The sequence below is a fragment of the Chlamydotis macqueenii genome, chromosome 2 (assembly GCF_036417535.1).
Source record: "Chlamydotis macqueenii isolate bChlMac1 chromosome 2, bChlMac1.mat, whole genome shotgun sequence".
NCBI classification, from domain to species: domain Eukaryota; kingdom Metazoa; phylum Chordata; class Aves; order Otidiformes; family Otididae; genus Chlamydotis; species Chlamydotis macqueenii.
Genome location: NC_141557.1, coordinates 20,433,116 through 20,460,817, shown reverse-complemented (window position 1 = coordinate 20,460,817; position 27,702 = coordinate 20,433,116). Strand labels below are relative to the sequence as shown.

The 27,702-nt window shown below is 36.8% G+C and overlaps 1 protein-coding gene across 1 annotated transcript in view; it reads left to right on the top strand.

Moving 5' to 3' along the window:
• The window catches only part of MALRD1 (MAM and LDL receptor class A domain containing 1), a 243,807-nt gene that overhangs the window by 104,553 nt on the left and 111,552 nt on the right, over window positions 1-27,702 (top strand). The window contains exons 24-25 of the mRNA XM_086740250.1: window positions 15,083-15,328; window positions 17,204-17,361. Of these exons, the coding sequence (XP_086596376.1) occupies window positions 15,083-15,328; window positions 17,204-17,361 (404 nt within the window). The remainder of the gene's footprint in view (window positions 1-15,082; window positions 15,329-17,203; window positions 17,362-27,702) is intronic.

The following is a 27,702-nucleotide window of genomic DNA, read 5'->3' as shown; positions in this document are numbered from 1 at the left end:
TGTACCATGTGTAGGAAGATACAAAGACTACAGTGCTAGGTCCCTTCCAACCCTAACCACTCTATGATTCTACGATTCTACAATTTATGCCTGTTGCTTTGTCTCTGCAGTGTGGCCAGATTCTCAAGTTAGACTCTGCTCTACTTAAGGGGCTGCCTGTATCCATATCAGCCCAAGGGACTGCCCTTGGCCTCACTGAGCCTTGAAAAGTTGCTATTACAGTCTTGTTTCCTCTGAAATAACTTAGACCTTCCTATGGGCTTGGCAAGCTGGCAGGATTGTGTAGGTCAGGTAGTATATTTTCCCCACATTTAACCACTCTTTCTCTCCATTACATTTAAAAGATGCAATGGTGGTTATTTTCTATATTCTTTTCCCAGTTGAAGGGAGTTAACAGTTTTCAAAGTCACGGCCTTTCCAGGAGACATTCACATCCTCTTTTTCTTCATGCAGCAACCATAATTTCAAGGGGAGTTTTATGATCCCCTCAACAATGTTCACAGATTAAGATATGCTGACTATACTCTGACTATGCTCACAAAATGTGAGACCATTGGCGTAACTTATATTTTATACTGATTTTTTTTTACAAAATAGGCATCATGGATTTGACAACAACTTCCATGATCTCCGAATTTGCTTGTCCTCTGTCTCCGTTCCCTCTCTTCCCTCCTGAAGTGGCTATAAAGAGGCAGATCCCTCCATGAGAGTATCTACCCATGTCTCTGTACCGTTCATCTGGGAATACTAGAGCTGCCAAGGGCTGCCTGATCAGATTAGCAGACTAAAACAGAGAAAAGTTATTCCCAGAGACAAGAAAACTGGTGGCTGTTGACTTCACTTTTGTAGATAAGACAGTTGTTATTTCCAAAAAGTTAAAAGAGATTGACTGAAGTGTTGCACATGCCTTTAATAACATAGAAGTATTCACAGAAGATCACATTGAGGTCCACTTCAGCCTCCTCCTCCTTTTTGGCAGCAAGTTGTACAGGTCTGCTACTTGTTGAGAAAGCGACTGTTTTCACCTGCTCTCCTGTTTGATAAACCCGCCCACTCCATATTGACCTCTATGCAATCACCCTTGAGCAGCATTATACATTAGAGGAGTTCCAAGTTATTTCTTACATGGAAACTATTCCATACATTTTCCTTTCTCTGACTTTTAAAAAAATCTACTATAATCTTTGAGATGTAAGATCAGGTCTGTGTAGAGTATTTAGAAAATGAATGACCAGTGGAACGATGTCATAACAAAAGGATTATTTTCTGTTTGCTTCCTTTCCTGATAATTCCTACAGTTTTATTTGCTTTGCCCCTTTTGAGCATTGGGCTAATGTGTTCCTGGAGCTATTTGCAGTACTTACTCTGTCACTCCTTAGTAGTGGTAGTGATTGGAGCTCATTACCCATATGTGAAGGTGGGTTGCATTCTGTGTAACTCAATTAACATTACATTTCATTGCCAGTCATTCAGGATGCAATTAATTTGCTTAACTGTGGCTGTTTAGTTCCATTGTAGTAGTATAAGATACCTGGCACACCTGCTTGGGGCTGGCAGCTATGTTACTGGGATTATAGGAAAGTTCACTGTCCTACAACAGTGGCTAACGTCCGCTGGAAGGCTGTCCACTGCACAAGAAGCCCTGGAAACAGGCTGAGAGAGTGGAGGCTGTTTAGCCTGAAGAGGAGAAGGCTCTGGGAAGACCCTATTGCGGCCCTCCAGTACCTAAAGGGGACTTATAAGAAAGATAGGGAGAAACCTTTTAGCAAGGCTTGTAGCAATAGGACAAGGGACAATGGTTTTAAAATGGAAGGAGGTAGATTCAGACTAGATATAAGGACAAAATTTTTTGTAATGAGGGTGGTGAAGCACTGAAAGATGTTGCCCAGAAAGGTGGTAGATGCCCCATCCCTGGAAACATTCAAGGCCAGGTTGGACAGGGCTCTGAGCAACCTGATCTAGTTGGAGATGTCCCTTCTTCTCGCAGGGGGGTTGGACTAGATGACCCTTAAAGGACTCTTCCAACCCAAATTGTTCTATGATTCTATGATTCTATAAATGATCATAGAGTAAGGACCAACAAAAACAATTGAAAGATCAGTTTCTGAATCTCAGTATTAATTAATACAGGTTGTTTAGCAGCAACAGTGCATACTCTATACAGTCATAATGTAATTAACTAGGTAATTAAAGCAGTTTAATTGTAAGCATTAGTTGTTTTTCATTTCGTGTGTACTGAAGATCTTAATGGAAATAAAGAGATATGTAATCCTAGGGAGAAAGACAGGGGAGAGAAAGGGTGAAAAAAAAATCTTTAAAATGTTGTATTCTTCAATTTTAGATGAAAGAAGGCCATGCAAATGCAAAGCATTTGTTTATCTAGAACAACACTTTGTGTCTAAATTTTACTGCATAATCTTTCATTTAGCAAATTTCTATTTTAATTTTTTAAAAACAGAAATGTGACATTCATCAACAGAAAATGAACTGTGGTTACTTAACAGCCAATTATTGGATAAAAATTAACTCTTTATTTCTTGAGGTTAAAAGGAACACACTATCCCCCAGACCAAGAATTATATCTACTCTGTCACTCCCAACAGAGTACATACATTTGGTTCTCCATGTGCACAGTCCCAGAGCAAATACTGACTTCTAATTCTCAAAGTATTTGGGGCTGTAAACGTGGGGAACATAGCTGAAATGTCTCTTCTTGTAATATTTTGGCATTTTTTTGTTCTTCTGCAAAAAAAAAAAAAACCCAGCACACACCTAAAGGCTCTGTGCAAGCAGAATGTCTGTTCTAAAGAAGGTATTTCCCTACTGAGAAAATGTGTAACAGGTACACTGGACCCCTTCCAAGTGACAAGATCAATAGCAAGTTAAAATTATTCCATGATAATAAACTCAGGCATTGTTTTAATCATAGCCTTTTAAGCCTACTTCTCTTATTCATAATTCTTAACGCAGATGTTTTAGTGGGATTTATAAAACTTAATTAGGATGATAGAAACAAGTTCCTTTGTCTAGTGATCAGGAATAAACATTAGCTGACACAGCAAATAAAGATTCACTATCCTAGAGAGAAACTTAATTGTTCTTAACTTTTTGCAATAGGTTAGCAAATCCTCAATAAATATTATCATAAGCAAAAATCTTCTCCATCTCTTAATACAAGGAGGAAAAGATCCTTTCTATAGCAGAAAGGCTATTAGCTGGCACAGACAGAGATGGATTCATAAGCATCCTACAACTTACTCCCTTTGGAATCCATTTCTGTGAAAGATGCTTATGTGATTCTGTGTAGTGGCTTTTAGGAGAGGTACAGATGCATCCAAATATAAATGCCCAAGAGGATGATTTCCAAGCAGATGCGATACATTGGTCAAAAAACTATTCCAGTCATGAAGCTAAAGTAGTAAGGCTGCTATAATCTACCCTTACTACAATTATTTCCTTCTATCCCTGAAGAATAACCCAGTATTGAGATTCTGAGTTTTGAGAGAACATTTGACTCTAAGTGGAGATAGAGATTTCTAACAGTCGAAATTGCTAATTAGAGAGCTTGGTTAGCCAGGCCAGTATTCAGTATTCTAGTGCATATAAAATACGATCCACTGATTTATGAACTTGGAAAGATTCAGAGAGGTGTTTTAGATTTTACAAAAATCTTTAATTTGGATGTCCAACTTCAAATTAGTGAGACTTAATTTCTCAAGAAACAGAAATGTCACAGGAAAAGTCTTTCTCATTATTTTGTCACAGTCATATATATAAAATTATACTTCTGTATCTTGAAGTTGTCTGGTATTGTGTGGCTAGACTTCAAAAGAAGGTTGGTGTAAGAAAATATTCAGCTTCTTTTGGACTTTGAAATGAAAGTTTGGGCCAGGTAAAGATGAGATTTTTAAGTAGCATTGGTTTTTGAGTTTCAGATCTGTTTGTAGTTTCTTCTATGCTTCCCTTGCCTTCCTTTCCAAGCAGAGGAGAACTGAATGGCAGAACTTGCATACAAATCGGTGTATCTGAACTGGTCATGAATAAATTTAGGCTAGAAGCTAAAAGTGTCCCTTATCTGAAAACTGAAAAATAGCCTTCTGGTAGGGGCAATGGAGACAGTTACTGATTATATTGAAGGCAGAGGAATTGCTTGAGATTGTTGACTTTCATAAAAATGAACTAGACCTAGTGATTTGAGCAATTTCTTTCAAAACCTAGGTTCCTATGAAGTGGGATAAAACAATTTCATCAGCGCTCTCTTTCCAGCCATAAACTTTTTCTGCTCTTTCATTGTTCAGTCATCTGCTAAGCTTATGTGTTACTATTTGCTTACGTCAAAGAGTGCTGCTAGACATGAACACATGCTGAATTGAGGTACAGGTACTGAGCCCACTATTACTTTGGGGAATAAAAGATTGTGCTGGATTGGACTAACATTAAATGAAGAGAATAAATTAATTTTTTCTTAATCATTCCTACTGACTGGAAAAAAAAATAAGGAATAGAATTACTTGATCACATCAGGAGACATTAACAGTATAAGTGACATTAGAGCGTACAGGTTCCAAATGCAGTTGTTGTTACTTGCAGAATCTCACCTCAAACAACTTATGCTGACTTTACAGGTGAATTTTTTCAATGTTTTCTTTCATTGTTTGAGAACAAACACAACTGTAACACAGAAGAAAGGGAAGTTAAGTTTCTTTGAGATATTGAGTGGTTAAAGAGTTTGTTGGTATCTTCGTCTTCCATCAAGTATAACACATTTTTCATTTTCCTATTGACATTTCCAATGGAGGATCAAAGGTGTGTAGAAGGCTGTTCAAAACATCAATAAAATCTTTTAATTATCATGTCCTCTTTAGCTCACTGTAGCATTCTGTCCAATATAGATAGAAAGTTTTGTAATGTCATTCCTTCTGAGCAATGAGAGGTGAAGGATTCATAGGGGTCATGAGATTAAATTTAATAATTTTTGGACTTTTTAAATTTCTTCTACATCTGACTGTTACTAAAGTATTGCTGAAGACTTTAAATGTAGCTGTGTTTAAATGCTGTAATTTTTTAATAGAAATTCTGCGCAAATTATTTTTCCTGCAGCTCTTTCACACTTTCATCCTACCTATACGTAACTGAGAATATCCCAGAGCAGTTTCCTTTGTAATTTGTGTTCATATTGTTGAATATGAATACTGATCTAAGGGGATAGATTGACATTCATAAATAGTAGATATCCCCAATTGACAATAGATATACATTATTTGTTATCTTCACTTTTGAATAGTGAAACTTCTTATGCCCATTTAAAGTCATTCCTGGACTACCTCATAGTGTCTAACTTGCAAAAAAAAAAATCCCAGTCCCTGGAAGAGACTTCTGAGGTCTTGTGGACATATAATATAATCACTCAGTGACTATTTTGTAATTTTACTGTTTAAGCTGTGTCTTTTTTTCATGCCTTTATTTGCTAGAGAAGGAGCTTCTAAAAGTATTTTGGCTTATACTTCCAGTTGTGGAACTAGCATTTCTCAAGTTCTGGGCCTCCATGTCCATTGCCTTCTTTCTACTAGGTTAGATCTCATCAGGAAAGTGTCCTGCCTCTGGTCTCAGAGTCAGGGCTGAGCCTGTAAATGAGAGCTAGTAGATCAGGATTTAAGTCATGTTTGAGGGAAGCATTTTCACCCTGTCACATTTACTGAGCGCAGTTGTACAAAGGGGATTTATCATTGCACTGCAGCTCCACCCTCCACTGTATGCTTTGGGCAACAACTTGGAGTGTGGTGGAGAATGTAAAAGGAACACATATTTCAGTGCAGCCAGTGAAGATCTTTCCACCTAAGTTATAATATCATCAAATCCTTTAATTCGTTGTCTACCCAGCTTTCCTTAGGTCTCCTTATAGAAATTCCCTCCTGACGTACCTCAGCTCTTCAGAGTTTGTGCAACCCATTTCTTGTGCTCAGACTGTTCCTATTTATGGGTTTCTACCCTTCAGGTCATTTTTTAGACTCAATCTGAAGATTGACAGTCACAGACAGTGAAACCACTGACTAGAGTCTGCACTAGGCATCAGGAAATGCAAATGCCATACCTTCTTCCACCCCTCAAACAATCAGATAGCAATTGGATCATTAAATTGGAGGTCACGACTAAACCACTTTGGGATCTAAGATAGAGATGTCATCAGCTAAGCATCAGTCTCGGCTTTGATAAAAGCACTATAATATTTAGTTGCTCAGGCAAGGTTTCAGTGTACAGTTATACAATCATTTTAGGTGAGCTGTTGAATTGTACCTCTAAAGGGCATGCTACAACTTGGAGTCAAGCCTGGAGATCTTCTGAAGGCAGCTTGACTGGCTTCCTTCCAGATCTGCTGCACCAAGATATTCTCACATGGCACAAGGTCTGTATGGCTGCCTCCTATGGTGAAGAAAGATGGAGATGCAAGACTGAATTTAAACCTTTTGACCTAAAAATGCATACTTCCACTAAAAGTAGTAAATGAAAGAAAAGAAAAATGAAATATTTTTAAAATGTTTAGGATATTTTTAGGATTGTGGATTCTTCTTTCTGTGTCTTTGTTAAGGAGTTCTGGGAGTGAGTATTTAGACTCACTTCGTTTGAGGTAGAACAAGGCAAACCAAAATTTTGTTTAATTTCATTTTGTTTTATTTACTAAGAGTAAACTCAGGTGAGTGAATTAAGCTTTTCAGGTTAGTTCTGTATTTAATCTTTCTCACTCTAGTAGATACATCTGATGAGTACTATTGTTTCAAAAAAAACCCCTTTGCTTAAAAACTAGATATGGGTTCCTTTTTGTCTTAGTATTTCTTTCCCCGTCCTCAAGAAGATAGGTTCTAAATTCCACTTGGCTTTGGAAAGGGAAGATTGTACATGAGAATTGATACATCCATATTTCCATTTTCCATATGTCCTGTTACAGCAGTTTTCCTTGTCTCTCCATTTCCTTAGTCTGGAGATGTAAAGCATCTGATTAGCACTGGAATAATCATTATAACATCTATTGTTTCTTGTTTCAGTCTTCTGGCAAGGAACAAAACAGTCTTAATGCTGTTGCAATAGAAAGAGAATCTATCAATGCATCCAGACCTCAGTCTCTTCTTATTCACCATGGGGATTTCCCATCTGAAGAGATTAACTAAGAATTTCCATTTAAGCTGACTTGCCAGTATGTTTTATAGACTAAATAGGTGTAGAACTACTCAAGTAACATGGAAAGTATGCACTATTTCTATTACTGACAGTATTGGTATACCAGTATCATAACAGTGAAGGAGTTTAAAAAACTTAGTAAGATCTTCTTTAGTGGAAACCTGCTTTTTAAAATTTAGAGTGAATGCACAGTCACAGGCACCTAAGCACTTGAGACCAAAGCTTTTATTCTTTAGAATATTGTTTTTAGAGTTCCCCTGCCCTGCCTATAGTATATCCAATAAACTCAGTATGAAGGGACACTGAGTGCCCATCTTGCCTTCAGCTCCTCTTATCCTTAACTTTAAATATAGCAAAGGACAGTTAGGGCACACTGAATGTGTCACAGATTGGGTATGTCTTCAGGTGTATTGAATAATTGATAAATAACCCTCCTTTTCTACTGAGAAATAATAACCATAGGAAAAGGTAGGGACTGGGAGAATGAAGAACCACCCACAGCAGGAGAAGATCAGGTTCCTGAAGGTGCACAAGTGCATAGGACCTGATGGGATGCATCCTGAGGGAACTAGCGGACAAGGTTACTAAGCCACTGTCCATCGTATTTGAGAATGGCAGTTCAGTGAAGTTCCACTGACTGAAAAAAGGGAAACATAACCACAATCTCCATTTTTAAAAAGGGAAACAAGTAAGACCCAGGGGACTACAGGCCAGTCAGTCTCACCTATGTGCTTGGCAAGATCACGGAGCAGATCTTCCTGGAAACTATGCTAAGGCACGTGAAAAATAAGGAGATAACTGAAGATAGAATACATAGCATCACTAAGGACAAATCATACCTGGCAAATTTGGTGGCCTTCTACAATGGGTTTACAGCATTAGTGGAAACAGGAAGATGAATTGATATTGTCTACCTGGACTTGTGCAAGGCATTTGACACTGTCACATATGGCATGCTTGTCTCTAAACTTGAGAGACATGAATTTGATGGATGGACCACTCAGTGGATAAAGAATTGGCCAGATGGTCACACTTAAAAAGTTGTGGTCAATGACTCAATACCCAAGCAGACATCAGTGAAAAGTGGCATTGCTCAGGGGTTGGTATCGGGACCAGTGCTGTTTAACATCTTTGTCAGTGGCATGGACAGTAGGATTGAGTGCACCCTCAGCAAGCTCACTGATGACACCAAGCTGTGTGTTGTGGTTGACATTCTGGAGGGATGGGATGCCATCCAGAGGGACCTTGACAGGCTGGAGAGGTGGGCCCATGCAAACCTCATGAGGTTCAACAAGGCCAAGTGTAAGGTCCTGCACATGAGTCGGGGCAATCCCAAACACAGATTCAAGCTGGGATGAGAATGCATTGAGAGCAGGCCTGAGGAGAAGGACTTGGGGGTGCTGGTTGATGAGAAGCTCAACATAAGCTAATAATGTGCATTTGCAGCCCAGAAAACTGACTGCATCCTCGGCTGCATCAAAAGGAGCATGACTAACAGGTCAAGGCTGGTGGTTCTCCCTCTCTACTCTGCTCTCATGAGACCCCATCTGGAGTACCATGTCCAGCTTTGGGGCCCCCAACGTAAGGAAGACATGGATCTATTGGAGTGAGTCCTGAGGAGGGCCACAAAGATTATCAGAGGGCTGGAGCACCTCTCCTGTGAGGACAGGCTGAGAGAGTTGGGGCTGTTCCACTTGGAGAAGAGAAGGCTTCGGGGAGATCTTATGGCAGCCTTCCAGTATCTAAAGGGGCACTACAAGAAAGCCCCACTCTGTGGACTTTTGACAAGGGCATGTAGTGATAGGACAAGTGGGTAATGGCTGTAAACTAAAAGAGGTTAGGTTTAGATTACACATGAGAAAGAAATTCTTTACTGTGAGGGTGGTGAGGTAATGGAATACATTGCCCAGAGAAGTTGTGGATGTCCCATCCCTGGAAGTGTTCAAGGCCAGGTTGGATGGGGCTTTGAGCGACCTAGTCTAGTGGAAGGTATACCTCTCCAGGGCAGTGAGGGTTGGAACTGGATGGTCTTTAGGGTCACTTCCAACCCAAACCATTCTATGATTCTATGTTAATAGTATGCCAGAAAATGGAACAAAGAAGATACCTCAGTGCTATATCATGGATAATGTTGAACAGGGATAGGCTACCTTGCTGTTCATGTTTTTGATTCTTAATGGTTCTGAGGATGAATTTCACTGGATCTGATTACTGGAAAAGAATTATCTTGTGTCTAAATGTGAAAAGGGACAAGATAAGAAATCAACTGAGGAAGTTTTCATCAGATCTTTGTCATGGGAGAAACTTGAAAGGTTAACAGTTTCTTCTCAAAGTCCCTTTTGCAAATAAACTCAAGCTGTTGTTTTTTAAACTTTGGGTTGCTGAGAATGCAAATCAATATGTCAAGGTACTTGAGAGGCTTGCAAAACCACATATTCAAATGTTTGCACTCAATTTACAAAGAAAGAGCTGATAATGTGTGGTAGTTTTTAAGTCGTCTTTTTCTCCAGCACTCCAACTTCTGAAACTCTTTGTAAATTCTTGTAATTTCCAAAGCTTTGCTTTTGAAATAAGATGCATTTTTTTCATATTCCTTTGCTGACAAGTCATTATTACTATGCATCATCAACTGCGATGAAAGAACTTTACTCTGTGTCCTTGGGTTATACTGGTGAGATATTAGAAGAAATATGTTCTTGGTAACACTTTTTTTTAAGGACACATACAATTCAGTCATATCGTAATGTCAACTCAGAGCAAGAATGATAATGGGGTAATTGTTGCAGGGAAAAACTCAGAGATCTAAATTATCTAGAGAGCCTCTATCCCTGGCATATCAAACCCTTTGCCTGCTGATTAATTACTGTGGCCTCTATATGAGACCATGGTTCTACAGGAACTCTAGCTTTGTTTTAGGAACAGATATGCTTCCAGCTATGTGAATGTAAATAAAAACTTTTGAAAATGTTTTGAAGCAGATCTAGCTTTTTAAGCCTACTGATGTGTTATTCTGATACTTATGAGAATTTTAAATGATTTCATTCATTTGATTTGGATCTTGGTTTGGAAAACATAGATGATACCATTAAATATAAGACAATTAAGATGCAGAGAAAAAAAAAAGTTTAACAATTTTTGGAATAGCCTTATCACCAATCTGTTTCCTGTGATTCTAAAACATGAATTCTCTTACTGATGATTTTAAAGCAATGCTAATATAAAGTAAGAACTGAAAAAGGCCAAAGAAAATGTACCGCCATCGATGAACACAACTGGCAAACTGGTAACAACAGATGAGGAGAAGACTGAGGTACTCAACAACTCTTTTGCCTCAGTTTTCACTGGCAACCTCTCTTCCCGCAGCTCTAAAGCGGATGGACCACAAGACAGGGGAGCAAAGCCCCTCCCACTATAAGAGAAGGTTAGATTCGTGAACATCTGGGGAAACTTAACATATGTTAAGTCTATGAGACCTGACAAGATGAATCCTAGAGTCCTGAGGGAGTTAACTGATGTAGTTGCCAAGCCACTCTCCATGATATTTTAAAAGTCATGGCAGTCAGGTGAAGTCCCTGCTGACTGGAAAAAGGGAAACATTGCATCCATTTTTAAAAAAGAGTAGAAAGCAGGACCCTGGGAACTACTGATCAGTCAGCCTCTGTGCCTGAAAATATCGTGGACCAAATCCTCTTAGAAGCTCTACTAAGGTGCATGGAGGGCAGGGAGGTGATTTGAGACAGTCAGCATGAATTCACCAACGGCAAGACTTGCCTGACCAACCTGGTGTCCTTTTATGATGGATTGACTACATCAGCGAACAAGGGAAGAGCTACAGGTGTCATCTATCTGGAAATCTGTAAGACCGTTGACATGGTACCACACAACATCCTTCTCTCTAAATTGGAGAGATGCAGATTTGATGAGTGGACTGTTCAGTGGATAAAGAATTGGTTGGATGGTCATATCCAGAGAGTAGTTGTCAATGACTCAGTATCTGGATGGAGATCAGTGATGACTGGTGTCCCCCAGGGGTCCATATTGGGACCAGTACTGTTTATTGTTTTAATTAATGACATACATAGTGGGATCAAGCGCACTCTCAGAAAGTTTGCAGATGACACCAAGCTGAGTAGTGTAACTGGCATGCCTTAGGGACAGGATGCCATTCAGAGGGATCTGGACAAGCACAAGAGTGGGTCCATGTGAACCACATGAGGTTCAACAAGGCCAAGTGCAAGGTCCTCTACATGGGTCAAGGCAGCCCCTGATATCAATACAGGCTGAGGGATGAAAGGATTGAGAGCAGCCCTGAGAAGAACTTGGGGCACATGAGCCAACAATGTGTGCTCGCAGCCCAGAAAGCCAACTGCATCCTGGGCTGCATCAAAAGGAGCGTGGCCAGCAGGTCGAGGGAGGTGATTCTCCCCCTCTACTCTGCTCTCATGAGACCCCACATGTAGTACTGCATCAAGCTCTGGAGTCCTCAGTGCAGGGAAGACATGGACCTGTTGGAGCGGGCCCAAAGGAGGGCCACAAAAATGATCAGAGGGCTGGAACACCTGCCCTGTAAGGAAAGGATGAGGGAGCTGGGGTTGTTCATCCTGGAGAAGAGAAGGCTGCGAGGAGACCTTGTTGTGGCCTTTCAATACTTAAAGAAGGCTTATAAGAAAGATGGGGACACACTTTTTAGTAGGGTCTGCTGTGACAGGACAAGGGGTAATACCTTTAAAGTAGAGGGAAGTAGATTCAGGCTGGATATAAGGAAGAAATTTTTTACAATGACAGCAGTGAATCACTGGACCAGGCTGCCCAGAGAGATGCTGGATGCCCCATCCCTGGAAACATTCAAAGCTAGGTTTGAGCAACCTGAGCTGGTTGGACATGTCTTTGCTCCTTACAGGGGGCTTGGATAGATGACCTTTAAAGGTCCCTTCCAACCCAAAGTATTCTATGATTCTATGAAAAAGAAGCAAGTTTAAGTTATGAGAATTAAATGTTAAGTGTTTATGACTAGAGTGAGAAATAGTGTAATCCCATATACAGTCATAATTTTGCAGTTTTTTTGGAGTTCTGATCTTATTTATCTTTATCAGTTTGCTTATTATAATTAATTTATTTCCAATAAGCAAAGATATTTCAAGGACAAGCTTCAAGAGGATTGGAATCTCATGGAGAAATTTTATGTTTTAATCATTATTTTGTAGCTACTATATGCATGGAAAAACATTTAGTTTGTCTCTTATAAATTCTCTTAATTATATTAGCAAATTAAGCTCTGCAACTGCACTTTGATTTTTAAAACCTAAAAACAATAGTATTAATATGTAATTTAACCTCCTGTATAACACTAATCTAGTTTTATTCTAGAGTTCTTGATTTTTCAAATATTTTATAGTTAAACTAAAGCATATCTTTTGTGAAAAAGGTCAATCCTTGTTTGAACCCCTTAGCTGATAAAGAATTTATCACAGTCTGTGGTTATCTGTTCAATGGTTAATTAATAATTTTATTTTAATTTGAACTTCACTAACTTCAGTTTTCCAGCACTGGATCTTGTAATGTTAGAGGGTTTTCTACTAGATTAGAGCTTTCTGCTATCAGTGTTTGTCTTCTTACAGGTAATTAAAGAACATAATCAAGCTATTTCTTAAGCTTGACTCTGATGAATTACATTAATTGAGCTCTATTTGGTCTTTTGATATAAGCATGTAACCATACAATTCCTTTAGACATCTTTCATGTCCATTCCAAGCAAACACAACACAAGTTTTTCACCAATATTGACTGAAAATGAAATGATTGCATACTCAGATATGAGTGCAAACACCTTGTCAGAACTTGTGATGGATTTTAATGGCAAAGTAATGAGTGGTATTAAAAAAAAAAAAGAATAACTATTCTAAATAAAGGGAAGGATGAGGGATAAAAACAATCTGAAATAAAAGACAAACTAAATGTTATGGAGGAAACAACTCATAGAATTTGGGTGTTAAAAAAATCAGCTTTAAGTATGAGGTGTTTCTGAACAAAGATGGAGGAGAATAATCTGAAGATATTAAGAACTTTTAGATGACAGCAGGAAAAATCAAGTCCTTCTCAAACATCTCCATGTACCAAAATGAAAGAAAGGAATAAATAGAAGAGTGCTTATGCATCAGCTAATCATGCATCAATGGAGTTAATTTATTTTACAGGATTTCAAATTTTATTTTTATTTTTTTTCAGACAGGAGCTGAAGTTGTGATAGAGATAGAAATAAAATTATTACATTGATGTAGAGTGATATGAAAATTAGTTATCTCAGAGAAAAGTTCTGTTGCAACATAGGCTATGGTTACAAAAATTAAAGTATAATTTTTTTCTCCTCTGGAATTACTTCTTTGAGAACACAACCATTCTTGTCAGAGTTTGAAGTTTATATGAATAACACAAGTAGATGCTGTTTCTTAATAGGGAGGTCTTTTATGTAATTTATTGCTGTTCTACCTCTCTGCTGCAACCTACGTATCATGTTATCTTTATTACTGTTCAGAGTTCATTGATGTAGATGATAAACCATATTTTGGTTCTGCTAGTAAGATTATTTTCTCCCTTGATGTTTGCAGGAGTGTTTTTTCAAAATACATTTAAGCAAAACGCCCTTATAAAGTAAAGGTGATTAACCTTTGTTCTAATTATATATTTTAAATATAAATGTTCCATCAAGGTATGTAAAAGAAGGGGATTATTGACTGGTGCAGCTGTTTTCAAGGCTTGTTTTCACTTTACTCAAAGCCTATGGCAAAGAGATGTGGCAATGCTTTTTCATTTAGTTTGGGGCATTTGTGATTTAGAGTCCAGCATAAACAAATCTTAGGGATGGAGATTATCAGCACACCAATGGAATACCCCATCTCTTATTTTCTTTTTGTTAATAAATCTTTTATTCTGACCCCTTAATAAAATCCAGTGTTATGTGAATTTCATTTAGCTCCATCAGGTACTTCTTTAAATTAAGGTAGTGGTAATAGAAATATGTTTTTAGCACCATTTGATTTTCAGTATCAATTAACTCAAATTATTTCCAACTCTTTTCCAATACTTTCCAATTCTTTCCGTACAACTTTCATACATATGCATATTTTAATTTTGTCTGATGAGCTAGTATAGTGATACTCCTATTTTTAAATAAAATTATGCTTGTGCATTTATTTCTGTTAGAGCAGAATGGAAGAAGGAAACAGGGAGGATCCGTTTCAGAATTTTGTTTCTCCCCTTCTCATTAGAGAAGGTACTGAAGGGGCTACTTTTTATCCAGAGCCCTGCAGACACTCATCTGAAATGAAAGCACAAAGTTTGGAAATGGATCCCGTGAAATGAGTCCTACAATTTTTAGGCTGTACAATAGCAGAATTATCCCTCAATCGTGCCAGGAATACTGCACAAAAAGGACAGCATCACCTCACTGAACTCATCTGCCAAAAAAAAAAAAAAAAGAAAAAATTCATTACAAGGCAAACCTCTGTAGTTAAAATAGAAAAACTTGTTTGTCCAAATTGGAGCTGCTAAACTAAGCTCAATTTTGCAGCTAAAATGAAATGGTTTACTCCTACACCACATGAAAGGAGAATGTCAGCAATTAAGTCAGACTAGAAAGCTTTGTTAGTGAAGGAATGCCTGGCTGGAACTTGCCCTCAAAGGCTTTACAATGGAAACAGTCATTTATTTAGGCAATCTCTTGACAAAATACAAAGGAAATAAACTGATAATGGATTGGCACTTCAGGGGAACCAAAGGCTTTTAACAAAAGTGCTCTAGACCACCCTCCTCTTTCTAAATATCAAACTCTCTGAGATGTAACCTTCCAGTAACCTTGCTGGGATGTACAGCAGTGCAATCCACCCAGACGTCCCCATTCTTCTCTTTTCAGGCTCCTGCTCGCATGGCTATTGGCAATGTCAGAATGGCAAGTGTTACAGACCAGAACAAAGCTGCGATTTTGAAGACAACTGTGGGGATAATACAGACGAGAGTGAATGTGGAACTTCTTGCACCTTTGAGAACGGCAGATGTGGCTGGCAAAATTCCCTGGCGGACAATTTTAACTGGGTGCTAGGGGTCAGCTCACCTCAAAGTCTTAGGCCTCCCACAGACCACACATTTGGAAATAGAACTGGTATGTTGTCAGTTCACAAACGGGATGTAATTGGAGCTTCTCATATCTCCATTCAGAGGCAAGAGGGGTGTTCTAACATGTTTAAATAGGTTGTAATTTTTAATGAATTAAATGTATAACAGTATCAAAATACTACTTATTGTAAAATTACTTTAAGTTAAGAAAAATTGATTCTCAATTGTTTCCTGTTTAAGTATGAATCAAGTAAGATAATTTGTTACTCGTCAGGAGAGAGACATCTCGTTTGGCTGCAGCTTGCAGGGGTGAGTTACCTCAGCTCTGAGATCCATTGCGTCCTGCTCCTCCAGAGCCTGAGTTTATTTCCAGGAGGCCCCAGCTCATGTTGAAATGTGCTGCGATGTTCTGAATGGGAAGAAAAAAATTCTACACTGGTATACAGTGTTTTGTATGCTGGGTATTAGTAGTTCCGAGTGAGGAAAAATTTATCTAAAACATAATAAAAATATATTTCTGTAAAGGGTAATAAGACATTTTAATTTCTCCCTGGGAATGGATTAAAGGGGATGCATGTGTCTTTTACTTTAGGAAAATCCTTTTTCTGACTGCTTAATCATATCTGAAGTGTTTCCCACAGAAAGATGGAAAAAAGCTATTTAGGAGTTAAGAAACTGATCTGAAATTTTCAAGTTATCTATAGTGACTACTCACAGTTTAACATTAGGTAATTTAAAATAAATACATTTAAATAAATAGGTCTGCTTTGTTAGTGTCAGTGCAGTTCCTAGTTTGTCTCAGTCAAAGCACCCGATTATGTCTTCTTGTTCCTTCTACAAGCTCTGTGCCTTCACCCTCTGCTTTTGAAGGTCTCACAGGTTAGGCAAAGTATTCAGTGACCAGTCCTTCTACAAAGAAAGACACAGAGGAATTTTGGTACTTACTTCCAAAATCACAGCTCTTGAGCTTGCATCTAACAAGTGTCATCCTAACTCCCCTGTTAGGACCTCAGTTTTCAACATTAAGATGTTGAAAATTTGCTTATGACTAGAATTACATAATTCTGGTTGGAATTAAGTAATCTCTCCTGTTATCTCCTAGCCAAGCTTGGCTAGCTGTGATCAGTCCACTGTCCCATTGTGCTGGTCCCAGTCATTCAGATCAAGGTGCCTTTCAGAGTGTCCCATGTCTTTCACCTCAGCCAGTCAAATTTTCTTTTCAAAGATGACTGTGAAAACTTTTGGTTTGGTTTGTTTTCTTCCCAACAGAAGTCTAATTTAAAACAGGTGTTAACAAACATCAGCATTCCCAGCACTCAATTCAGCCTAGCCATGTCTTCCTAGCAGACACTGATGCCATGATATGATATGCTTCTGATATCTCACAGTGTTTATGTACACTGACTAAATAATGTAAATGTGAGTTAATATTCATACGTTAAAGAGTACAGATGGCCAAGAGTAATATCGATCTTTAGAGATACCTAATGATTTTTAAATGTATGAAGGTTTTTTTTTCCTGTTTCACAAGTTTTTGTATAGTGTGGCTTGCTGTTTCGAAGGTTATCTTTCAGAAAACATCCTCCTGAAATCTATCATGGCGTGGCTATTGTATGATGTACTGTCAAAATAGCAGCTAGTGATGTTGGACAATGACATGTAATCAGAGTAGCTGGGAAGTATGGAAGTATTCTCTCTCTGCTGCACATACCCATCCAAATCATAAGCTCTTCTCAATTTATTTCTGATATAAGAAGTACACAAGGAAGTGATCTGTTCTTTTTTTTCCCTAAGCAGAGGTTCACTAGTATAGTACATATATGGGAAGTATACTTCATACATCTCTGCATTTGTTTTGCTGAGTTTTGGAATCTAATTTGAAAGTCCAAAACAATTTTTCAGTTTCATCATTTGATTTCAGGACAATTCCTGTATCTTGAAGCTACTGCAATAGGCCTAAAAAATGAAAAAGCCCATGTGAAGAGTTCCAGATGGAAAGAATCAAGTGGGACTTGTGTGATGAGCTTCTGGTACTTCAAGTCTTCAAAAGCTATGGGACGTATTCAGGTTCTGATTAAGGTAATTAAAAAAAAAAACAAACCTTTTCTTTTGAATATCTAGTATCTGTAAGGGTATACATGTTCCAGAAGAGTGCTTCTGTACTCTGACATTCTATTGGCTGGCTTGTATCCTGGAAGAGCTCCCACGTACCTCCTAGTTCAGCCCTTGTTTTTGTTACTCTAGTCTCTTAAAAATGCTTTTACCATTTCTTTTCCAAAAGAAGTTTCTCTGAAATGCCACAGAAAATCTTTGTAAAGCCTCTTTCCATTTTCTCTCTTCACATACAGTATACCTTTCTCTTTGATATTCTCCATGTGAGAGCTATTTTCATATTTTACTGCCATCCCTATTAGTAGTTATCAGTATGCAACTCTGTCGTTCTGACAGGATTACATCCACCAAAAAATTAGCAAGTTGCACAAAATGGGAATAAAATGTAAAAATATTAATATGTTTAATTAATTGTCTTTTTATGTAGACAGGTACCGAATTTCTTTAGAAATGGCATTTTCTTCACTAAATGTGAAACAACCAAAAATTATGAAAAAAAAAGAAAAAAATATTTATTAATCTACAAGTGAAAACTGTTACGTTCCTTAAAAATTGGCTATTCGATTTGTTGCTCATTAAAAAGAAAAAGCATGAAATGCTTGTAAAAGCAAGTTTTAAATCATAATATGATTCTGAATAAAATGTAGATATTAATGATCAGTGTAGCAAAGGCATATATTTCACCTCCCTGTGCACTGAGCATTTTAATGGTGTTTCAACACAATGATGCAATATACCACTTTTAGATGCAGTAGAAGTCTTTGCAAGTGAGAGTTTGTGTATTTGCGATTACTTGTATCTGTGCAGGGACTTCTGATTATTCAAGTATAAATCACGGTGCAATTTATTTAGCACATATTTGTTACTTTCTCTTCCTTCAAAATCGCTAATAAAATCTTGGGATAGAAGTTATTTTGGTGAACTGCATTAAAATTTCTGTTTTATTTCCAACACATATGTTGACTACCTTAACTTTTAATGATAAATTAGATTTTAGCCTTGAGAATAAATTGCTAAAACTTGTCTCTGAAATATTCTGGAAAAGAATATTTCAAAAGCCTGGAAGACAAAACACTTCAGTAGTCTTCAACATATAAAGACAAAACTCAGACTAAATCTGTCTGAAGTATAAAAGCAATGAGCCCTTTGACAGCCATTAGGAGATTTTTTTCACAGATTAGTCTAAACAATTACAAATGACAATTGGCCACACATCAAGTACCTATATAGATAATGAGATATATTTATACAGGTTTTTTCACCTAGAAAAGCTAAAATCCATAAAGGAGGCAAGAAGATTTAAAAATAAATTTATTGTTTGAAAATAACTTTTCTTTGGTAATATATTAAAAACTGAAAACAAAAATAGATCCCATTACTTACAATAAATAAGGTGCAAAAATAAACATTTATTTTAAATTAAAGTTCACAGAAGACCTTTAAAGGTCCCTTCCAACCCAAACTGTTCTATGATTCTATGATTATGCTCTCATCATGTTAGTCAAAGTTGTACCTCGTAGCACCCACATATTGCAATTATGAGGATTTTAAGATTGCTTAATTTTAATTGTAAAATAACTTGCAAACTAACAGTTGTGGAAAATAAATAGGAACTGCATTAGGTCTGTGTGAATAGTTTGTACTTAAGTTACCACTGTTGATTGCATACAGTAATTATGACATTAGCTACGTTGCAGCATGGACAGCTGCCTTAAAAACAGACAAATAATTATATCTCATTTTATTACATGCAGTGAAATTATTAATACACTCGCTAATATTTCTGTTAAACAGGAGACAAAACAAGTAAAATAAAAGAAAATCAAACAAATCACACCATTCAAACTGAGTTTAAAAGAGACATTTATTCTCTGTTGGTATGTTTTCTCTGAATGGTTCAAGCTCAGTAGTTAAAAATGTTAATTATTTTTTCCACTCTCAGGATGGACGAAGATATTTAATTATTATTATTTTTTTTTACAAAATTGACCTGACAGTTTTACTAGATAGTTATCCCCATTGATGAAAGCCTGTAGAGATCCCTTTCTACTGCACTTTTTAATATTTGTTTGAAATGTAATGTTAAAATATATTACTTTTATGGAATTCTCCAAATCACAATCACTTTTATTTTCTTTAGGTTTTGGGAATATTCGCTATATTTTATCTTTCTTTTATTCTCTTTACAGTGACACATTGCCTCCTTCTTATTTTCACCTAATTTTATTATCCTAAAAAACTTCTCAGACATTATTTTTACATTGTTTTAAATCCTTGTCTCCAATGAGCTTAAAGGGATTTTTAGAAGGCAGTGTAAATAGAAGACATCTGAGTAATGACTTATTGTTCTTATTCTTTTTTTTTTTTTAACGAAGGCAAGAATTCTGCATGGAGGCAGGAAAATTTATTCTTGTTATTTTATCAGGGATTGTTTTGCAGATTAGCCTAGTTTATCCATTATGTTGCTAATAAGGATTCATAAGTCAATACTATAATTAGTTTCTATTTAAGAATGTCTATATTAATAAAACCTAATTAAACAACAAATAGTCATGGGAAGTCATACCGAAGCTTCTTCTGCTAGTTCAAACTGCTATACCAATATATTTCCATCCAGTTTGAGTATATCTTGATTTAAAGTTTATTTAATGTTGGTGAAAGCAAATCAGATTGTGATTAGTTGAAAATGCAAAGCAGAAGATTCCTTCCTGTGAAGGAATTTGCCATCTCAGGTCTGACAGCTTAGCAAACTGTCTCTTTTGCTTCCAGCAAAAGCTGAACTGCGAGTGAACACTGTACACACTAACGGCACAGTGATGAACAACATAATGTGGCAATACAGTATGGAGGCAGAGGTGGAAAGAAGAGAAAAGGAGAGGAGCAGAGCGGGCTAGTGGTGTAGAAATGTATAGCTTAGGAGGTGACACAGATCAGGTGTTGATGACTCATGGTGGTTTTTCATAGAATCACAGAGTAGTTTGGGTTGGAAGGGGCCTTAAAGATCATCTAGTTCCACCCTCCCTGCCCTGGGAAAGGACACCTTCTGCTAGATCAGGTTGCTCAAAGCCCCATCCAACCTGGCCTTGTACACTTCCAGCGATGGGACATCCACAACTTCTCTGGGCAACCTGCGATGGGACATCCACAACTTCTCTGGGCAACCTGTTCCAGTGCTTCACCACTCTCATAAGTGAAGAATTTCTTCCTCATGTCTAATCTAAACCTACCCTTTTTTAGTTTAGAGCCATTACCCCTTGTCCTATCACTACCATGCCCTTGTCAAAAGTGCATGGAGAGGGGCTTTCTTGTAGTGCCCCTTTAGGTCTGTAAGGCCACACTAAGGTCTCCCTGCAGCCTTTTCTCCTCCAAGTGCAACAGCCCCTACTCTCTCAGTCTGTCTTCACGGGAGAGGTGCTCCACCCTCTGCTTCATGGCCCTCCTTTGGACCCTCTCCAACTGGTCCACGTTCTTCTTATGTTGGGGGCTCCAGAGCTGAATGCAGTACTCCAGGTGGAGTCTCACGAGAGCAGAGTGGAGAGGCAGAATCACCTCCCTTGACCTGCTGGCCATACTCTTTTTGATGCAGCCTAGGATGCGGTTGTTTTTCTGCGCTGCAAGTGCGCATTATTAGCTCATGTTGAGCTTCTCATCAACTAACACCCCCAAGTTCTTCTCCTCAGGGCTGCTCTCAATCCATTCTCTGTCCAGACTGTATTTGTGCTTGGGATTGCCCTAATCCATATGCAGTAATTCCCTGATTATTTTTATTGGAACAGCCTACAGTCTTGAGCTGTCGACAGGAAAACCCGCAGCAGAGATGCTGTAGATGCCAGCTAATTTCTTCTGGACATTTGTATTTTTAGGATCAAGTAGTTTAAAATAGAATTTTCACAAATCAATATCATTGACCCTGCTTCTATGGGTAGTCACTCAAGAATAAAGTCTCAGGAAACAACTTATTTTGCCTCACAGCTTAAAATACACTTCATATTTCTACATTGATTCTTCTCACTGGCTGCATGAAAAAAAAATAAACTCTTCACATTAATGTAGAAGTTATAGATTTAATCGAGTTCAGGCAGCTTCAAAGCAGATTATCTGACCTCCATGCAGCTGGAGGAAGAAACTTGAAATTTTCAAAGATTTGTTTGAATGTTTTACTTAGGAGTCTGCTGAACTTCAAAGTATGCTTTAAACAATGTAGAAAACGTGTAGTTTTTTCACTTGCCCTCTTAGACATAATAAACTTTCTAGAGAAATTCTTTAAATCTAATGCAGAAGTGTAAAGTTTCCTAGCATTTGTATATAGGTGAAACAGATATATGAACATATATAGCTGTATGTTCAGTAGCTTAAATGTAACTTTTTTTTTCCTCTGAATCCTACTTTTTTTTCCTTCAAATAATTTTCCTTTACTAAATCTGATGAAATACATATGCAGTAGAATTTGGTTCCACATAGCAGCGGAGGTGTAACAACCTTTGTTTAATTAGTATCCATAGCTCTCAAAAGAGACAGAGTTTTAAACTCTTTACTCCCATTGTTGACCTGTCAACTGTTATTAAAAGTTGTATTTGAGTCAATGAAATGACTGATCTGACTAATGAGTGGGAATAAGGGACTACTTTAGTCCCAGGAGCTTTAAAGAAAATCACTGGGGATATTGTGAAACACAGTATTGTCAAGAAAGAAAGGAAGATTAACTTTTCTGTAGCTTTACTTTCCAGAGCAAGATAATTTTATGTTTACATTTCCAGAATTGAATGCAGAATCTGAAACAGTACTTTCCAACTTTTTAGGCATTGTTTCAAACAGGGTTGTTGTATGTCTGATTTTGACCCCATGACATCAGCATATCTCCAAGTAAATTGAGACTGAAACAATGATTAAATAGAAATAAGTCAGTTTCCAGTAGACACATCATTTTTCAAAAGCGGTGTACATAGAAAGGACAAATATGCACAACTATATATAAGGGCAGACACCATTCAAAGCATTTTGTTTTCTCAGATGAGTACATTAGGAAGTTATTTCGGTCTTCTTAACTGTATATTATCGGAAGCACATAATTCATTTTATTCTTATAATGCAACCAGTTGTAAGCATTCATTCCAAAGAGTCGGTGAGCTGGAATAATACATTTGGATGTGCTTTGAACAAAAAAAAATATTGCGAAGAAGTGTTAAAGAATCACTCTTGTATTTTTGACATGAAGACGAGATTCATGAGAAGATTTGCAATTTACAACTATCATGTTTCTAGAAACATATATAAGAGAAATTGTTCATATATGAATTATTACACTTTTTTTTTTGTTCCAATTATTTGAGAACTTGAACTTTTTCTCTCTTAGGAGGTGAGGACAATGAGTAGTAAAGGATTAGTGTGATTAAGGGCATATCTCTGTGAGGCAGGGCAAGGCCTGGTTAGAAAACTGACCAGGCTGACAGATTTAGACAGAACGGTGCACACCGAATCATTGAAGCAAGACAATATCCTGTAACATTACACCCGGAATCACAAGCTGTGCCTCTCAGAGTTAATACCACTATCCTATTTTCTATCCCAGGCTGGCATTATGTCGCACAAAGTGTCATAGATGGAAAATGCGCTTTCAGTCTCCTCAACACTGCACAGACCGCACAGTTCTCCAGTGTTGTTTCACTGAACTCATTCCCCAAATCAGACATCTCTGGGAGTGACATGTGGGCTCATAATTTCACAGAATGATGGTGGTTACATTTCTGCTTTTTAGCATATGAAGCTTTGAAGCATCTCTGGGATCTTTGCAGGTCGGACTTCTTTTGCTCTTTTCTACCGCTTTTCAGGGCAGACGTTCAAGAGCAAAAGTTGTGATTTAAGTGTGTTTCAGGGCAGAGTTCTTTTAAGGATCATAGAGTTGCTGTTGAATGATTTTTACTGAAGCAACACAACAAAATCAGGTCTTTTTTTATATAGCAGCTGCAAAACAGAGACATATTTTTAGGAAGACAAAAGAACTTTTTCTAAATGACAGAGATGTAGCCTTGAGCATTTTTATTAGTTTTCATATCTCTTCTAAATAGGTAAATTTAGAAATTTAATTGACATACCTTTTTTAAAAGAAAAAAATTAAAGCATAGTGTAAACTGGTGCTTGCTGATATCTTTTAGGAATCATATAGCATTGATCAGACCCAAAATCCCAAAACAGCATCTAATTTTCGTGATCAACAACTCTAATAGAACAAAAACCACAGAACATTTTGAAGAGTTACATTTAATCTCAGAAAATGTGGAATATCTTTATTTTTTCCTTTCTCCTTTCTCATCTCTTTTTATACCCCGAGGCCCCTTGGTCTTCCATCAAGAAAAGTATCTTAATTTTGTCAAACACAGACTGAACTGAACAGATGTTATACTAGTAAAACTTCGGCAAGCATTGATGTAGCACTAGTGCTTATTGTAGAATATTAATTTGTTTCCAGTATTATTGTCCTTTGATGCAACTTTTATTTTTAATTCACAGTTCGTTTTCAGTGTCTTGGAGGTGTTCTAGTTTCTGGTAGTCTTTGATCTTTGCCAGGCTTGCAGTATCAAACTCTAGTGTACTTAAAATTACTTTGATGAATCAATAATATGTTTTAGCATGAAGAGTCTAATTTTTATGCTTCCAGAAACCTTTTCAGTTTCTGGCCTACAGTTTTGAATCCACAGTTGCTTCAGAAAAAAAAAGAAAAAAAAAAAAAAGGTGTTATGTTTCTGGATTTGCTTTGATTTATTTCACAAAGGTGGACAGATCTGATTCCGATTCATTTCCTGTAAGGATTGGACTAGGTATTTTTAGTGCCTATATTTATGACTTTAATATTCTGTATGTGTATTTGTTTGTAGGTTGTAGGTTGACCTGGTTGCATTATGTAATGGTGAATTAAATGAAAGATGAAAGGCTACTTTAAATAAAACTATCTTATCATTGCATGCACTGACATCCTGCATGGTGGTAAGAGCAGTTATCATTTGCAGCAGAGATTAATAATATCAATGTAATGGGAACTTTGAGACACTTCAGTTTCTTCCCACTATCTTACTTACCATGGACATATACCTTTCCATAAACCTGGTATCTTTGTGTTGCTTGCCTATGAGAGGGTCATTGCAGCTCAGAGATGAATTGGCTGCAGACTCATGGAAACGCCATAGTCCATTCACAGGAATTGCTTATCTAGTTTTTTAGACTCAAGTTCTTTTGATAGGCCTTTATGTTCAATCACATACTTCAAATTGTCTGCTACCCTCTTCACCTCCCACCATGTCTCATTCTCCTGCAAGTTTTGCCAGGCTGTATCTGCAAAACTGAAAAAACAAGGAGCTCATATAAGGAGTTTTAGTGCTACTTGTAAGATTGAAGGCTTTTTAAGAGAAGAAATCATGCTAACGTGATTTTGTATTTGAATTAATGAAGTGATGAGAGCTAATATTATAGTACTACTAAAATGAGGAATTTAAAACACCGTTTGCAGGAAGTCTCTGGAATATGTGGGTGTAACTATGTAGTCTGCAGAGTACATTTGATTTTCCTTCAGCAGGAGCACTAGAATAACACTAGATGAACACTAAAAACTGTATTTCTTACCTCCCATATATCAGAATAGCTGAGGGTCTTGATCTGTCTGCGATACTAATTTTTCTTTAGCTTTAGGAGATTTAGATTACATGGAAGTTTTCAAAGGCAAGTGCAAATAAAAAAAAATTACCTTTATTATACGCATGGATCTTACAGAATTAACAAATAAGGATTATCATTTAACCTTTAGCTGTAATGCTGGGCTCTAATGTGGACTAGAAATAACTGGGTGTAGTCAAAATATGAGGATTTTCTTAGAAGTATTGGGGTCTTGTTTTCTAAAGAGAGTGACCAAAAAGTCACAACATATCAAACAAAAAAAAAAAACCACCCTTGGGATTATACTGAAGAAAAACTGGATTTTCTATTAAAAAAAAACCCATGAGGATGCTTTTCAGGTTTTCATACTGAAGGAAAACTATAAGACCTATTTTTTTTCCTAACTTTCAAAATCATACAAGTGAAAAAAATTGAAATTCTTACAATGGAAAACATTCTAGTGGAAGTTTTGTCAATTGGATAGCAGTCATAAAATAAAAATAGAGTGAAATATTTTAAACTAGTTTTAATTCTAACACTCATAATAACAAGAAAACAATTAAAAGCATGGAGAACAAGAGTACAAATAACCTTATTTTTATTTTCTTGCAAAATAATCTCGTCTCTATAAAACATTAAATGTCACCTCGCATTTCTCATTACAATGGTAGGGGGAAGTTTACTACTACAGGTGCAATTTTAAGATTAATAATTTTGAACAATTTTAGATGTCAATTGCTCTTCTCATTGAAACGTAAGAAGAGATAGTTGTTGTGGAAAGGTCATATGAAACCACAGTGGAAAGTTAGACTAATGCAATTGTACAATAATGTTCGTTTTATGTAGCTAACTTCTCAATCTGTTTACTAAAAACTGTATTTCGTCGTTTGAAATTACAGTAAAATGGACCAGGCACTCAATCTATACTTGGTTGAATCAACAAATTAAGGCACAAATGTGAAGCATCTTTCAACTTTTAAATAATTTGTTTAGACTTGTTTTCTGTACATTTATATCTTCTTATTTAGGTGGCTAAAAATATTACTTTTGCTATTAAGTATTGCTATGATAAAGCTAGTCAGCCATTTATCCAATGAAATATTTAGGTGTTATTTGTTCTTCCCCTCAGCTGCTCCTTGTTGCCTTCCACTCTTTCCACTGAATAACACAACTTAGTAACTTACTGTTTTCTAGTTTAATTTGGCTTGATCTGTATGGGAGAAAAGGTACTTTAAGTAATAGTTTTCAATGCAATCAAAAAGAGGTAGTATTCAAATTTCAATACATGAACCATCTAATTCATTTCATTGATCAGCGAACAGAAGACTTGTTATTTATGACACGGAAGTACTCATTAGATTTGAAGGACTCTGCTGTGCACAACATTATTCTGTGAATTTTGATAGGTGATTCAGTTAGGAATTGTGTTCAATAGGAGTTCAGGAGTGTGTTTTCAAAAACTTCACTAGGAATCACAAAAAGATGTAGGTGAGTTTCCATCCCTTTAACACTTTATTCACCAACTTTGCTCTTCAAGTGTTACTAAAAGTGAGTTTTCCAGCCTAGTTGCTTTAGGATGATAGGGGTTATGGAAAGGAATTAACAACTAATTAAATCCTACCCCCTGACTCACTAGCTGCACATTTTTTACCTGAGACCTTGCCTTAGTCAATAGTGGAGTCTATTTTAGTCAGTATGTCTGGAATTTAATCTCTATACAAATTGCAGTTGTTTCCTTCCAAGTTGTATCAAGATTTGTTGTACAGAGAAATTAAATCTCTTTACAATAGTGATACAGTGAGATCTTTTCGAGGAGACAAGCTATCTTGAGGAGACCAATTTTAAAGAATCAATCTTTTAATCTTGAAAAGAAAATTTGACTATGTGTAGCTGAAGAACCTGCATGATCTTACAAATAATATCCAGAGAAGATGTGGTCATATGAGGAAGAAAGGTACAGGAGACCATGTAGTGAGAAAAATACAGGGACATCATGGTAAATGATAGTAAAATACATTAAAGTATATCCTTTAGTTCACATTTTCTGAGCATACCAACATAATGGCTACAAATCTTACAGTGGTGCATACAGGATGCTATTGCTATAGAAACTTGTTAGACTTCATCTTAAAATATCCCTTTGCATACAAACATGATCAGACTGAGTTTCTGCTGTAGGAGGGATGGGGAAGGTACATTCTTCCACAAAGAAGAATGTTATTTTTAGTTGTTTTGTCACTCAGTGCTTATATTTTTCCTTTAATTTGCTTTTTTTTTTAATGTTGTAATGATTCCTTAGTTCACACAGAGAGATTTATGTTCTTCTGATAATTACCTCTGTGTTCATGTGCTGTAGGGAATAAATCCATTTAGAAAATGCAGACAACTTCTGCACTGTCTGCAGCATCTAGAGAAAAACTGAAGAAGTGGAAATTGGGAATTAAGGTTATCAAAACTACTGAAACTGTAAACCAGAAGTAGGTTATTTAACACTTGCTGCACTGGGAAGAAGTAGAAGGATATCTGAGGTATTGTCATTGAAAATCAAAAGATTAACAGAAGAGAAAAAATGCCACTGAATTTCCTGTTCTACTTTAGTTCTATTTGTATTTGTTTGACAGGTTTGAAGTTATTACAAATTATTTTTTTACGTATTTTAAGTGT